General features: G+C 43.4%; 1 protein-coding gene across 7 annotated transcripts in view; it reads left to right on the forward strand.

Moving 5' to 3' along the window:
- Positions 1-17,120, forward strand: part of DZIP1 (DAZ interacting zinc finger protein 1) — a 600,492-nt gene that overhangs the window by 489,846 nt on the left and 93,526 nt on the right. For all 7 annotated transcript variants that reach the window (XM_029604725.1, XM_029604724.1, XM_029604720.1 and 4 more), the window contains one exon: positions 9,163-9,293. In XM_029604725.1, coding sequence (XP_029460585.1) covers positions 9,163-9,293 — 131 coding nt within the window. The remainder of the gene's footprint in view (positions 1-9,162; positions 9,294-17,120) is intronic.

Raw genomic sequence — 17,120 nt, forward strand, 5'->3', positions numbered from 1 at the left:
CGCTCCTCGGGGGCCCTCTCCTCGTCTTGGCTATCCACTCCTTAGAGGGCTTATCGCCTGGGACGTCTGCCTGCTCTGTTCCCCAGGGCTTCCCTGGAACCTTCGCTACTCTTTCCATGAGTACCCCGCTCTGCGGACCACTTTTTGTTCTACTGAGGATTCCTCTGGCATGCCCCGCTTCGAGGACCACTACCTTCCTTCCTGAGGACCTCACCAGTGCTCTGTGAATCACTATCTTCTCTACTGAGGACCTTCACCGTGAGTACTCCACTCCACTGGCCACTACCATCTTTATTAAGGACATCATCGGCGTGCCCTGCTCTGCGTACCGCTATCATCACTACTGAGGACCCTCTCCGGTGTACCCTGCTTCGCGGACCATTACCATCTCTACTGAAGACATCATCGTGTACCCCGCTCTGCGGACCACTACCATCTCTACTGAAGACATCATCAATGTACCTCGCTGTACGGAGGTATCCACTTGGGGGTATTCTATCCACGGACCCTCTGTATCTGGGTCTGTAAGACCTTCTCTCTGACATTCATGGGCTGTGTCACTCTTTCTCTTTAATAAAGACTCTAGACTGATACTGTGTTTGATGTCACTGAGACCTCCCGACCTTGAGGCTCACAGGGCTCCTCCCTGTGGTTGGTACCATCTCTCACCTCGGCCCAGGGCCTACACACTAACTAATCATAACACCCTCTAGCCCATCAAAAGAGGACTGTGTGCATTCTGTTCCTTCTTCCCCACTCCAGGAAGTATCGGGAGATGACGATGCCATCATGGGGATGAGCCCAGTAGGCTCCAGACCGGACTGTGAGCTGACACGCTCCTCTTCACGTTCCTCAACAGGCATACCCTCAGAGGTCCCACCTGAACTATCTTCGCTTCCAGGGGACCGTTCATATTGAGAAAGTAGGAACCTTCTTGAAGATTGAAACCAAGAAGTTACCGGGTTCACGGCACCCTAAAAATGTTCAATGTCCCTGCAGAGCCAACAGCCCTCCCTTTGCACTCTGTCCTAGATGCAGTCATGAATAAAACGTGGGAGTCGTTTTCAGCGCCTGCCATGTCCAGAAAATCAGATTTAAAGTTCAGAATGAGGAATTCCCTGAATTATGGGCCAGTTCAGTTAACAATTGCATCCATCCATGGTAGTAGAATCGGCCATGAAGTGGGCCAAGAAGACCAAGTTCTACTCCAACACACTCCCAGGCAAAGATGACTGGAACCTTGATGATTTGGTATGAAGGTATTCCAAGGTGAGATGCTAAATGCAAAAATTCAGCAACATTAGTTTATTACACAGTACCTTTATGAATGCCTTCAGGGACTTAAATCAGAAGGGGACCAGGCCACAGGTGATCAGCTGCGAAATCAAGTTATAGCAGACATGCATCACCTCTCCAAACCATCTACGAGGGCTTAGAGACATCGGCTCATACTTTCAGCATCCATCGTGGCTAGAAGAGTAGCCTGCTTGAGGGTGAGTGAGATTCATGATGATGTGCATGAGAAACTAGAGAACCTCCCAATCAAGGGTGAACAACTTGTTCAGGGACAAGCTTCGTAAGACAGTTTCCCAACACAAGGATCAAAGTGCCACAGTTTCCTCACTCACGTCACCAATGGAGCAGACATCCACAAGATACTATTATCTGACATACAAAAAGCCCTTCTATCCAAGACGCTCCTATGGTCCATTCTCATCCTACCAGTTCTTGCCATACCAACAAGAGAGGCAGCAACTGCAACAGGCTCAAACACGGGGCCATAGCAGAACCCAATACATTCAGAAGCTGGCTCAAAATGTCAGCTAGAAATCACAGCAACCTTTTTTAATTTAATCCGGCCACAGCTTCAACGGGCGATCGACGGCCACCTCGCTTCCTTTTCAACAGCTTGGCAGCAGATAACATTGTATCGGATTCTCAGAATTGTGCAAAATGGATACCACCTGAACTTTTGAAGTGTTCTGACATTACCCCACCTTACTCCACCCTTTGGGGGAAAGAGGGTCAAAATCCTTCTCCAGCAGGAAGTCCAATTGTTGCTTCATCAATGGGCGATCCAAGTTGTGTTTCAATATTAGCAACTTCAGGGAGTTTATTCCCAATACTTCCTCATTCCCAAGAAGTGCAGAAGGTTGTAGACCATTTTGGACCGCTGATCCCTCAATCAATTTAATATATGGGAGAATTTCATGATGACTTCTCTCAAATCCATTCTGCCTTTTCTGCAACCCAGTGACTGGATGTGCTCCTTGGACCTCAAGGATGCTTATGCACACATTCCAATGCACCCTTCTTCCTGGCGCTACCTTTGTTTCCAAGTGAACACTCAGCACTATCAGTACAAGGTCCTGCTGTTTGGCCTGTCATCATCGCCCAGAGTATTCACGAAATGTTTAGCAGTAGCTGTGGCCCATCTTCGCAAGAAGGGAATAAAGGTCTTTCCCTACCTGGACGATTGGCTGCTCGTGGCCCCGAATCAAAAACTGATCCATGCCTATCAGACTCAAACTATAACATGACTAGAAAATGCAGGCTTCATCATCAGTTACAAAAAATCCAATCTTGACCCTTCTCAAACCCTGCAATTCTTAGGTGATGTCATAAACATAAATCTTTGCAAAGCCTTTCTACCCACAGATAGGATACAAACCTTTCGGCATCTAGCCTCATCATTGAGAAGTCTATTGAACCCAACGGCTCATCAGATTCTCACGGTACTGGGGCATATGGCTGTGGCAATGTATGTAGTTCCCCATACTCGCCTTCATGTGCGCCAAATTCATTGGGGTCTAAAATATCAATGCTACCATCCTATGTCAAGAAAGGAGACCTTAACTCAGCCAATGATCTCAGACTTGGACTGGTGGCTAACGCCTGAGATCCTGCAGTCGGGAGCACCTTTCTGGAACCTGGTGCATCAGGTTGTCCTGACAACAGATGCACCCACAAAGGGATGGGGCGCACATGTGCTACACTTCAAGATGCAAGGCCTTTGGTCCCCCAACAAAAAAAACTTTCCAGATAATCCTGCTGGAGCTGCGAGGTATATCATCCACACCATCTCAACCAGGTAACCATGTTCTACATAAACAAAAAAGGAGGGTCCAGTTCCAGGATGCTCTGCAGGGAATCAGTCCTAATACTGGAGTGGGCGCTGGCACACTCCATACAATTGCAAGTGACCTACTGTTACGATTGTCGCTGCCCGACGTCTCCACTCGGCCCACCTTACCTTTTTTGTGACTCCTCCCACGGTTGATGGACATCTGGCTGCCACGGCGTCTGCCTGCCGTCCTCTCCGGCGTCCCCGGTCCGGCTTTGGCGCTGCATGCCGCCATGTTGTCCAGGTACCATAGGGCGCGCGTGCCGCGCGGGCCCTGCTTCTTATTCTCTCTTTGGCGAAAACTTCAGGGGCGTCCCCCTGTGATGACATCACACATTCCGGATACAAAAGCCTACACTTTTTGCTAGCTAATCGAGTTAGCAAGGGGGACTCCTTACGGATGGGATTCACTCTCCGTACCTAGCTACTCTGCCTTTCCAACTTTTGGACTTTATCCTAACTGGGTACCCGCTCCTCGGGGGCCTCTCTCATTTCTTGCAGGTCGCTATCAGGAACCGGTACTCGCTCCTCGAGGGCCTATGTTCCCTGACTCAATGCCTGAACCTATCTCTTCTGCTTGGAAGAAACCGCTGCCTACATTATCAGTGAGTCACCAACTTTATTTCCTCAGAGCTGTTCCCTGGAACCAGGTACTCGCTCCTCGAGGGTCTGCCTCTATTCCAGCTTCTGTGTCACCTTCTGGGAGAAACCGCTGTGTGAGTAACTTTACCAACGAGGCTCTATACCAGAACTCTGTGTATGCTCCACTGTACTCACTATCTCAGTTTTCTCCACTATAGCACAGCCATAGAGGGAATCGCTGTTCCAGTATCCTGAGGAACCCTAGCCCAGCCGGGCTTCATCTCTACTCACTACTGCCACCTCTGGTGGCTTCTCAACTCTCTCTAATAAAAGATATAACTCTGTGTTGTGTGTCCCAAAGCTGAGCCTGACCTGTGGCTCCTCACGGGACTTCCCCCTATGGGCATGGTCAGCTGCCACAGTGTCCAAGGATCCACCCAAAACCTTACAAACAATAACACCTACCTACCAGGGATAAAGAACATGGAAGCCCACAGGCTCAACAGAATCTTTCATTCCCACGAGTACGAACTTCACCAGGACATGGTGCAATTCCTCTTCAAGCGATAGGGGATGCCCCGCATAGATCTTCTCGTAACCGAATAAAACACAAAACTACCGAAGTTTTGCTCTCTGTACCCGAGCAATTGAAGAGTAACTTAGGAATCCTTTCTGCTTCCGTAGAGTGATTCAAAAGTGCATTGCAGAGAAGTCAGATGTCATCCTTGTAGCACCGGCATGGCCCAGACAATCGTGGTTCACCTACCTAGTGCATGTCTCCATACAGCCACCAGTCCCCCTTAAAGACAGGGCAGGCCTCCTAACTCAGGATGATGGGATACTACTTCATCCCATGTAAGAATTGCTTCATTTGAAGTAATGGAGATTGAAAGGGAAGTACTGAGTCATCTTTCTATTCCGACAGAAGTTCAGGACATTCTCATCTCCTCCAGGAAGAAGTCCACAAGAAGAAACTATGCAGGTAACTGCACAGATATCTTCATTGGTGCACTTCAGTATCGCTCGATCCCTTCGGATCCTCACAAGAGCAATTACTAATTCCTGTATTTTTTGTACATGTCTGGCCTGCCAGTTTGATCCATCAGAGTACACCGCAGTGCTATAGTAGCATACAATCCTTTAGTTCAGGGGAATCCCATATCAACACATCCCTTGGTATCTCATTTCATAAGGGGTGCATTGAGACTCCACCCTCCAATCTTAAACCTAGCAATCCCATGAGACATCATCCTGGTTTTAGAATCACTCATGCTTCAGTCTTTTGAGCCAATGCAAACCGCTTCATGGAAATTTGTCCCATGGAAAGTATTATTCCTAGTAACATTTAAACTCTGGAATTTGTTGCCAGAGGATGTGGTTAGTGCAGTTAGTATAGCGGTGTTTAAAAAAGGATTGGATAAGTTCTTGGAGGAGAAGTGCATTACCTGCTATTAAGTTCACTTAGAGAATAGCCACTGCCATTAGCAATGGTAACATGGAATAGACTTAGTTTTTGGGTACTTGCCAGGTTCTTATGGCCTGGATTGGCCACTGTTGGAAACAGGATGCTGGGCTTGATGGACCCTTGGTCTGACCCAGTATGGCATTTTCTTATGTTCTTATGTAACCTCAGCGAAGCGAGTCAGCGAGCTTCAGGTGCTAGTACACTATCCGCCTTATCTGCAATTCTACCATGATATGGTCACTTTACGGACCCTTCTGTCCTTCCTTCCAAAGGTGGTCTCAACCTTTCATCTGAATTAGACAATAACGTTGTCAACCTTCTTTCCCAGACCACATGCCTCCAAACAGGAAGGTCTACTGCACACACTGGATTGCAAGAGAGTCTTAGCATACTATAAGCAAAGGACTCATTCATCTAACAGGCATTCCCAGCTTTTCCTTTCCTTCAACCTGAATCCTTCAAGGTTACCACTAACCAAACAAATGCTAGCCAGTTGGCTTACCCAATGTATCCACTTCTGCTACTCCTCTAGATTCAAACGTCAAGGTACATCAGCTGAGAGCTGCTCATCTATACAATGTGCCGATTCAGGACATATGCAAAGTAGCTACTTGATCCTCGCTACATAGTTTCACATCTCTACTGTCTCCAGCAACAAGCCAGTTCAGATGCATCTATGAAGCAAAAAATACTGCATTATGCTACTGGCTCTTGAGTCTGTCCACCAGTCACAGGGATTCTCTGCACAGACTAGTGTTGAGATGTCCACAAAATGCAATGACATTTCTAGACGGGACTGGCACTATGCTTTGAATTCCCTAGCTGGGGACTCCCATATTGCATGGCTAATTCAACATGCTTATCTGCGGGGGAAAAAGCAAGTTTGTTTCATGTAATCAGTGTTTTTCGTAGATAGCAGGATGAATTAGCCATGCATCCCCACCCTCTTCCCTGGACAGTCTAGATTCTTCTGCTTCACTTATTCTTTCTTGCGGTTCGATGCTTCTCTGTGCTTTCTGACCAACTAAAGCAATGCAGGAAATCACGTGGGAACGGGCTATGCAGGAGCACAGCTCTGAACATTCTGAGAGAGGTTCCCGCCTTGGGCCTCTGGGAAACATCCCAGACAACATGGCTAATTCATCCTGCTATCTAATGAAAACGCCATTTACTGTAAGCAAACTGGCTTTTTTCACATGGCAGCCAACAGTGATAAGACAGTCCATTCCACTATAACAGTATTTCTCAGGTAACACCTGCAGTTCTTTCAACAATTCTTTACATATTGTCTTGATACACTCAACTAATGACCGATCACTATCGTTCTTTTAGATTGGGTAGTACCACACGCTTCACCTCAGCACTTAAATGTCAGCATTTTTCAGTATCATATTTTTCTCTTTCTTTAGCAGGTCATTTTATGGCATCCAGGCACCTGTCACCTGGTGATTCATCCTTGACATTAGCACATGTCGCTTGACCTTTGACCAGCACACATATGTCAGGTCCCTATTCATGGCGATGTTAAGAAATTAGCTACTAGATTTTGGTCTTTTCATTATTTATTGTATTCGGGGCATTTGATCTTCAGATACCTGTGTGACTCCTGATTGCAGTTCCAGAATGAGCTGGCTGACTACATTACCTATCCTGTCTTTAAAGAAAATTGCTGCATACTCTTGTGTCTCTGCGTTATGCAGGTATTCCTACTGATAAGGAAAGTGAACTTCTAGTTTGAGATGTTCTTTGTCGATAGCATTCTACCTATTTAAGACCAGAACATATAACACATCTTTATAGGAGTATTCTGTGACAGCCTCCAGAGGAATTGCTCTTCATGCCAGTTTCCTTTCCATGATTTATTGCCTCAGATAATGACCGATTGTTTTCCAAGCAGGACAGTTCTTCAGGTGTTCCAACAAGCTGATGATATAGCTTGCGCAGCATTGGAGCTATCTTGTTAATATCCACATTCCAGCAGATGAATTAAAGCGTGATTTTTACACACCCCTGATCTAGTCTCTAGTATAGGTAGACAAACTTTACAGGAACCTGGTAAAGTGACACTGTAATACTCTGGGCATGTAATCCTACGTTTGCTGCTATAACTAAGTTCTTTTGCGAGATCCTGCACACTATACAATAGCAATTGTATTTCCACTGTAAAGTCTCCAGAACCAGGGCTATGCAATTGGGCAGATCTGTTCTTGCAAATCACATAATTTAGCGTGGCCACTTCAAAATTCCTTTCCAAAATGGGTTTTGTTTTTGATTTGGGTGCCATAGGCCTAGCTGGCAGATTGAATTACTTTTGTTATTTAGTTGGCTAAAGTAGGATAACATCAGGGGTGAGGTTTCAACTGCCCTGCTTCCCCCAATGGCACTATCTTGCTATAGCATTATTCCGTGGAGCATTTGGTGAATTGAATTTTAACAGGTGCAGGTGTGGTCACCTTAGGGATTGAGAATATGTTAGTATTTGATGTTTAGTTACTGAATTGTATGCAAATTGATCTATGCTGCGGCCATATCCATCCAATAAAAAGCTTCTTTATGAATATCAGTATGACAGAATTGTCTCTCACAAATATGATAGAAGCATTTGGGGTTGGGGGGGGGGGGGGTGCGGTAGGTGGTTAATCATGGGTAAGCAAGAGAAGGCAGTTGGTCACACCTGAGACTATTAAGGATGTTTAGTTATCTTTTCAAATATTACTAAAACAAGGGGACACTCTATGAATATAACAGCCAGCAAATTTAAAACAAATTGTAGAAAGTATTTTTCACCCAATACACAGTCAGGCTATCAGTTGTCAGAAGATATGGTCAAGGCAACTAACAAGAGACTTGAACAAGTTTCTGGAGGAAAAGTCCATAAAACATTATTAGCTAGGTAGATGTTGGAAAGTCATTGCCATCTCTGGAAGTAAGTAACAGAAAATACTTGCCAGGTAATTGTAGCCTGGATTGGCCACTGTTGGAAACAGAATGCTGGGCTTATGTTCTTATGATGTACTTTTTGGGATCTACCATGTGCTTGTGACTCACTGTCTGAGATAGATATCAGAGTTTGATGGACCTTGCATGGTGTTTCTGAGGTTCCTATGGTGGTAGCTAAGATTTAAGGCTAAAAACTGGTAGCTAAGATTTAAGGCTAAAAATTGAACCATCATGCATAGGTTGGTTCCAAAATCCAAGGGAGCAATATAATATAGGCGGTGAAGTTCCTCTATGCAGAAGACACATGTAGTAGCTGGGGGTGAGATCATATATGATGATCTAAAAGGTAGTCAAACGGGTAGCTAAAGTGATGGGTGCCAAGGAAGAGTAGACTGCAGGAAAAAGAAGCTGATATTGCTTCTATATCTGTCTCTGAGATCTCATTTGAAGAGCTGTGTACAATTCTGGAGACCGAACCTTCAAAAGAATGTAAACCAGATAAAGTCTTTCTAGAGGGCAGAAATTTTTATAATACAATGTATGGGGACAAACTTAAAGATCTAATCATATATACCCTGGATAAAAGTAGAGAAAGGGGAAATATAATAAGAGACATTTAAATATTTCAAAGGAATAAATGCACAAGAGTCAGGCCACTTTCAATGGAAAGGAGGCACTAGAATGAGGGGTCATGAGATGAGTGTGGAAGAAGATAGACTCAGGAGTAATCTAAGGACTTTTTTTTTTAACAGAAAGGTCTTTATCTGCTGTCATTTTCTCTGTTTCTGTTTTTATTCTGACTTATTAAAATGTTACAAAAAGTTATGTGTTCCCATATTTATTCTGTGCCCACCTTTAAAATTTTTTACTTAAGTAGCTTGGTTCCTCTTTATTGACATTGCAAGGAGTTGGAGTGCAGGAGGAGGATTGCTCACACAACAACAAAAAAAGTCGTACTATTGATATTTTGTGTGGGTAATTAGTAAAAGTAACATGTATTAAGCAAACTATATAAAATTGTCCCAACACTTGTCATATTTTTTTTCTCTAGCTACAGTTGTCAAAGAACTGACAAAACAAATTGAAAAGAAGATTTCTGCCCATGGAAATGAAAAAAAACCAATTGGAGGAGTTGATGTGACTCAGGCATTTCTTAAAAAGGATGAAGTTAAAGAACTTAAGGTGATTTTTTTTGTTTTAAGAATTCAGAGAGGCAGATTTTAAAAGCCCTGCGCGTAAATTCAGCCAGATTTACGCGCGCAGGGGACTTGCGCGCCGGCGTGCGCAAAGCCCCGAGATGCGCGTAAGTCCTGGGTCTTTGCTTGGGCGTGTCGGGGGCGGTGCAGCATTCAGGGGCGTTCCGGGGGGGGGCCGTGGGTGTGGTGCCGGGCCCGGGGGTGTTCTGGGGGCATGGCCGAGGCCTCCGAACCAGCCCCCGGGCTGAGGAATGGCGCGGGCAGCCAGCCGGTGCGCCTCGGTCAGGCGTAACTTTCTGAACAAAGGTAGGGGGGGGATTTAGTTAGGGCTGGGGGGTGGGTTAGGTAGGGGAAGGGAGGGGAAGGTGGGAGGGTGGAAAAAAAGTTCCCTCCGAGGCCGCTCCGATTTCGGAGCGGCCTCCATGGGGAACGGAAGCAGGCTGCTCGGCTCGGCACGCACAGGTTGCACAATTGTGCACCCCTCTGCGCCCGCCAACCCTGGATTTTATAACATGCGCGTGGCAGGGGGGTGCACAATTGTGCAACCTGCGCGTGCTGAGGCGAGCAGCCTGCCTCCATTCCCTCCTAGGCCGCTCCGATTTCGGAGCGGCCTCGGAGGGAAACTTTTTTTCCGCCCCCCCCCCCCCCCCCCCCATCTTCCCCTCCCTTCCCCTACCTAACCCACCCCCCAGCCCTAACTAAATCCCCCCCCTACCTTTGTTCAGAAAGTTACGCCTGCCTAAGGCAGGCGTAACTTGCATGCGCTAGCCTGCTGCCGGCGCACCATTCCCCGGACCAGGGGTGGGTTCGGAGGCCTCAGCCATGCCCCCAGGCCGGTACCACGACCCCACCCCTGGAACACCCCCATATGCTGCGCCGCCCCCGACACGCCCCCCAAGCAAAGCCCACGCGCGTCCTGGGGCTTTGCGCCCGCCGGCGGCTTATGAAACATAGGCGTGCCTGCGAGCAAGTCCCCTGCACGCGTAAATCCGCGCGCAGGGCTTTTAAAATCTGCCCCTTAATGTTCAGCAGCAGTGTGGTGAGACATTGATATGCTACAAAACAGTCAACATGATATAAATCTAAAAGCATGTACTTAACTCAAACAAATCAATGAAAGTTTAAATCAAAACAACTATTCATTGTAAAGATACACTGTGGGTTCTTTTCCCTATGTGCATCACTTTACACTTGTCCATGTTAACTTTCATCTGCCATTTGGATGCCCAGTCTCCTAGACTCACAAGTTCCTTCTGTAGTTCCTCCCAGTCCACTTGTGATTTATCAACTCTGAATAATTTTGTGTCTGCAAATCTGATCCCTTCATTCGTTCCCTCTTCCAAATCATTTATAAATATATTAAAAAGCACTGATCCCAGTTCAGATCCCTGAGGAACTCCACTATTTTCCTTTCAGCATTAAGAAAACTGACCGTTTAGTCCCACTCATTTCTTATATTTTAACCGGTTCACAATCCACAATAGAAACTTGCCACTTGTTCCTTTACTTTTCTCAGGTATCTCATAGGGGACTTGGTCAAACACCTTATGAAAATCCAAATACACTATATTCACTGGCTCACCATTATCCACATTTATTAACGCCTTCAAAAAATGTAGCAGATTGGTGAAGCAAGACTTCCCTTGTGTAAATCCGTGTTGGCTGTGACCCATTAAACCATGTTTTTCTATATGTTATGTGATTTTATTCTTTAGATTAATTTCTACAATTTTTCCCAGCACTGAAGTCAGGCCTACCAATCTATAGTTTCCCAGATCACCCCTGGAGCCCTTTTTAAAAATTTGGCTTACACTGGCCACCCTCCAGTCTTCAGGTAGAATAGATGATTTTAATAATAGGTTATAAATTACTAGCATTCACACGGATAGAGATGAAAGACTGTTTCTTAGAAAAAGAAAATTGGGATTTAATGTCAGAACTGAAGGGGAGGGGTGTCTGAGCTGGATGACCGCATCGAAGAAATGGAACAGAAACAGGAGGAGCAGGAGCTTCAAATAATGGAGATAATGAGCTATACATCATCTATATTTGATCATGCAGCCAAGATCTTTGAGAAAACTGAAGACCTGGAAAACAGATCTAGGAGGAGCAATATTTGGATCAGAAGCCTACTCGAGAGAGCTCAATTTGAGGACACAGTCGCTGTGACACAGCGCATTTGCTCCACTCACTTATGGGACAACAAAACAGAGATGGAAGAGTTCCAGTGATTCATATTGAATGGGGCATTGGACATTGGTCCCTCAAAAGGGAAATCTCCCCCGAAACATTGTGGCCTATCTGAAACACTTTCTAGTGAAAGAGTGAATTATGTGTCTGGCCAGGGCCCAGGGAACTGTGCTCTGGGAGGGTCTTAAATTGACTTTGTACAATGATTTGGCCCATGTGACTTTGCGCTGGGAGATTGAGGTGAGAGAATATATAGTATCGTTGGACTTTTCCCTTTGGTTTAAGCTTCAATGGAGTTACCTAGAAAATCAAGTCAAGGAAAGAAGTGCTGAAAGCCTTAGAAGAGGCAGAGTTGGATGTTACAGATATTCAGCCAGGGGATCCGAAGAAACCTGGAATTTCCTTGGTGGTCAGACAGGCTTTTTTGCGATGGAAGAGTTTCCACAGGAAAGCAGGTATCCAAATACTGAGTGTTATCCTTCAATTTGGCTTATTAACTTGAATCAGTATATTGTTGATAATTAAAAAGTGCTTCTTTCTGTTGCTGTATAATATTGGGGCATAACTAGTTGAACATACTGCAAACCCCACAAGGTATTCTAGTAAAGATTCAAAGAAAAGGCCCTTTTCCTGATTGGGGGAATTTATGTCTGCCAAAGTAATATCTAAACCTTCAATAATATAAATCTGCCCTCTTTATCTCGCTTCACCTCCTTAATTTAGACAGTCAAAGATTTATATAATAACATTCCCACCCCTCTACTCTTTTTTTTATTATTACATGCAGAAGCTAGTAGCATCTGCCAATAAGTCTTAGGCTTCAGTAAAGTCTCATCTTTTTTTCTTCAAATGTGTCTGCTAAATAAAGGCGATATCTGCCTTTTGTCGGACCAATTCTTTAAATAATAATTGTCATTTAGTAGGTGTATTAAATCCCTGGACATTTATAAATACAATTTGACTATTTGGCCTTCTATCGATAACTCAAAAATATCTGGAGCTTTTCAGATAGCACATAGGAAAAAGCTACACCACCACCTTGAGACATTTGGCTTGGTGAACAGTTGGAGATTTAAGATCGTCTCTACTAAAGGCTATACTTTTTATTCCATACCAAATGATTCTTATTCTCGTACAGACATGTTTCTCTGTTCTGCGGCATTGGTGGGGAACATTGTGCAGACGAATATAGAAGCAAGGATATGATTGCATCCTGAACCTTTTTGGGTTGGGCTGAATTCTTAAATCTTAGTCCTTTCCAGCTGAGGAAATCCTGGAGATTAAATGACTCCTTGTTAAAGGTTGAAACCATTTGTCAGAAAATTGAAACAGATATATAGGATTATTTTGCCTTTAATGACAATAGGACAGATACAGAGGACATTTTCTGGTACGGATTAAAATGAGTGTTGTGGTTAAAGCTCATTATGTGGGCTTCCCAGATTAAAAAACAGAGAGAGCAAAAGGTAATGGATCTAAGGGAGGCTTTTGCTGCACTGGAAAAACATAAGGAAAAGGGCTCTCCTAAGATATTGATTAAATTAGAAAAAACACCGGACCAATTGAAAAGATTAATGCTTGATCAGATTGACTACCAATTTATGAGATTAAGCAGTTACTACAAACAGGGAAATAAGACCTCTAAGCTTTTGGCGCTCAAATTGAAAGAATGAGTGGCACTGTCTCAAATCTCAGGGATAAAATACGAGTGTCATTTAGAACAGGACCCTAGTCAAATTATACAAAGGTTTCAGGAATTCTATACGGATCTATATCAAAAAGATGGAATGATTAAAAATGAGGCTATAGATGCTTATTTGTCGGAGGTACAATTACCAAGTTTGTGCTTGGAACAAAAAGAAATGTTAAATAAAAAGTTCACACTGGGTGAGATTACAGCATTTATCAAAGGGCTAAAATTGGACAAAGCACCAGGTCTCGATGGGTATACAGTGTGCTTTTATAAGCGTTTCTCCCATTTATTAGTAGAATCATCATGTAATTTATATAACCATCTTTTGCTGGATGGCGAGTTGTCACCATCGATGAGTTTGGTGAGTCTTATGGTTATCCCTAAACCAGGGAAGGATAGCACAGTTTGTGGGTCATATAGACTGATATCGTTACTTAACATTGGATTTAAGATATTTGCTAAAATATTGGCTGACAGTCTATTAGATGCCAGCAGTTTCCCCTTCTCCTTCCCCCATGCTGTCCTCTTCCATTTGGTTTCTCCACCAGCTATGTATATCTAGTAGCTCCTTCTTAATCAGGATACTACCTGGTTCCTGGTCTTGTGCAATCCAAAATGATAAAGGGGATGGAACAGCTTCCCTATGAGGAAAGGCTGAAGAGGTTAGGGCTGTTCAGCTTGGAGAAGAGACGGCTGAGGGGGGATATGATAGAGGTCTTTAAGATCATGAGAGGTCTTGAACGAGTAGATGTGACTCGGTTATTTTCACTTTCGAATAATAGAAGGACTAGGGGGCATTCCATGAGGTTAGCAAGTAGCACATTTAAGACTAATTGGAGAAAATTCTTTTTCACTCAACGCACAATAAAGCTCTGGAATTTGTTGCCAGAGGATGTGGTTAGTGCAGTTAGTGTAGCTGGGTTCAAAAAAGGTTTGGATAAGTTCTTGGAGGAGAAGTCCATTAATGGCTATTAATGAATTTTACTTAGGTAATAGCCACTGCTATTAATTGCATCAGTAGCATGGGATCTTCTTAGTGTTTGGGTAATTGCCAGGTTCTTGTGGCCTGGTTTTGGCCTCTGTTGGAAACAGGATGCCGGGCTTGATGGACCCTTGGTCTGACCCAGCATGGCAATTTCTTATGTTCTTAATCTCCCTTTCCCTCAGCCCCATGGCTCTCTGGGAGTTGTACTTATCTACCCCCCCCCCCCCCTACCCCACCCCCTGCCAGTTCTGCCTACACCAGCTTCCTCTTTCCTCTACTCCCCTTTAATCTGTGTAATAGGATGTACCACCCATTACAATACATATATGTATATATTTTTTTGGATGTGGGAAAAAACTTCAGATGTCTGATCTTGAGCAAGAGGCTCTTGAAATGCTAAATATGTGCAAAATCATTAGTCAGAAAAACATTCATACTTTAGAAATAGGTTGTGAATTGTGACAAATGTTCCCTCAAATGCTAAAATTCTTTAAATAAATCAATATAAGGAAGCTACACATCACTTACAATCCTAATGCAAAAATGTTCTGAAGTGTTCCCACATGGCCAGAGTTTCAACCTGTGAAGACTGCATTATGGAGATGTTACTCAAAGACCTCCAAAATGCAGTTTAAAAGTTATAAAATTAAATCATATTTTTGTGATACCTTTAAATATGTAAATTACTCAGTTCACCAAAAGTGTGCATTCTTATGAATCAAAACAGCTCAACTGAGGCCAAAAATACCTACATACATTTTTAAGAACATAAGAAATTGCCATGCTGGGTCAGACCAAGGGTCCATCAAGCGCAGCACCCTGTTTCCAACAGAGGCCAAACCAGGCTACAATAACCTGGCAAGTACCCAAACACTAAGAAGATCCCATGCTACTGATGCCAGTAATAGCAGAGGCCATTCCCTAAGTCAAATTGATTAATAGCAGTTAATTGACTTCTCCTCCAAGAACTTATGCAAACCTTTTTTAAACTCATCTAAACTAACTGCACTAACCACATCCTCTGGCAACAAATTCAAGAGCTTAATTGTACATTGAGTGAAAAAGAATTTTCTTGGAGTAGTCTTAAATGTGCTACTTGCTAACTTCATGGAGTGCCCCCCTAGTCCTTCTATTATCCGAAAGTGTAAATAACCAATTCACATCTACTCGTTCAAGACCTCTATCCATACCCTCAGCTGTTGTTTCTCCAAGCTGAACATCTCTAACCTCTTTAGCCTTTCCTCATAGGGGAGCTGTTCCATCCCATGTATCATTTTGGTCGCCCTTCTCTTTACCTTCTCCAGTACAAATATATATTTTTTGGGATGCAATGACCAGAACTGTACACAGTACTCAAGGTGCGGTCTCACCTTTGAGCGATATAGAGACATTTTGACATTTTCCGTTTTATTCACCATTCCCTTCCTAATAATTCCTAGCATTCTGTTTGCTTTTTTGACTGCTGCAGCACACTGAGCCAACAATTTCAATGTATTATCCACTATCATGCCTAGATCTTTTTCCTGGTTGGTAGGTCCTAATATGGAACCTGACATCGTGTAACTACTGCATGGGTTATTTTTCCCTATATGCAACACCTTGCACTTGTCCACATTAAATTTCACCTGCCTTTTGGATGCCCAATCTTCCAGTCTTGCAAGGTCCTCCTGCAATTTATCACAATCTACTTATGATTTAACTACTCTGAATAATTTTGTATCATCTGCAAATTTGATAGCCTCACTCGTCATATTCCTTTCCAGATCATTTATAAATATATTGAAAAGCATGGGTCCAAGTACACATCCCTGAGACACTCCACTGAGAAAACTGACCATTTAGTCCAACTCTCTGTTTCCTATCTTTTAGCAGTTTATATCCACAAAAAGACGTCGCCTCCTATCCCATGACTTTTTAGTTTTCTTAGAAGCCTCTCATGAGGGACTTTGTCAAACGCCTTCTGAAAATCCAGATACACACTACATCTATCAGTTCACCTTTATCTACATTTTTATTAACCCCTTCAAGAAAATGAAGCATAGTTGTGAAGCAAGACTTCCCTTGGGTAAATCCATGTTGACTGTGTTCCATTAAACCATGTCTTTCTATATGCTCTGTGATTTTGATCTTTGGAATTGTTTCCACTATTTTTCCCGGCACTGACGTCGGGCTCACTGGTCTATAGTTTCCCGGATCGCCGTTGGAACCCTTTTAAAATATTGGTGTTACATTGGCCACCCTCCAGTCTTCAGGTACAATTGATGATTTTAATGATAGGTTACAAATTTTAACTAATAGATCTGAAATTTCATTTTTGAGTTCCTTCAGAACTCAACGTAAATGACTCAGCAGCAAAGCTACGTCTTTTAAAGCAAAAGTGTCCAATAGCATTTGTCAAAAAGAAGAAAAATGATTGGTTCTAAAAAACAATTTCCAATCAGGACCTTTAGTCAAATGAAGTGGCTCCATTCAATGTTAACATTCAAACCAAAGGGTTCAGTGCTCTATATATTAAAAATCTATCACTGTTCTTATTGATTAAGAACATTTTGTTCACTACCTTGTGGATGTTTAATTATGGTAGCATTTGCAAAAAAACACAGTTGTTCAAAAGTATGGATTCCTTTATGCAGTGTGCTGCAAGAGGTGCTTCTAAATGTCCATTTTTAAAACTACTGTGGTGTTCAGATAGAAGCCTGAGAACACTTATAATAGTCTTACCAATGTATATCTTGTTGGGACATACACATAAGCAAGTGATAAAAATGTCACAGAATGTATGTACTCTTTGTAACTGAATGTTCAAATACTTTCAGTGAGAGGGTAAATTCACAGACAGACCAGGAACCACATTTATGAAGACTGGTAATGCCAATTTGCTTCACTTTCTCAGGCTTAATATTAAAAAATGCTGGACAAAGTATTTCCCTGAAATGTTTTCTTCT

The sequence above is a fragment of the Rhinatrema bivittatum genome, chromosome 5 (assembly GCF_901001135.1).
Source record: "Rhinatrema bivittatum chromosome 5, aRhiBiv1.1, whole genome shotgun sequence".
Classification (NCBI taxonomy): Eukaryota; Metazoa; Chordata; class Amphibia; order Gymnophiona; family Rhinatrematidae; genus Rhinatrema; species Rhinatrema bivittatum.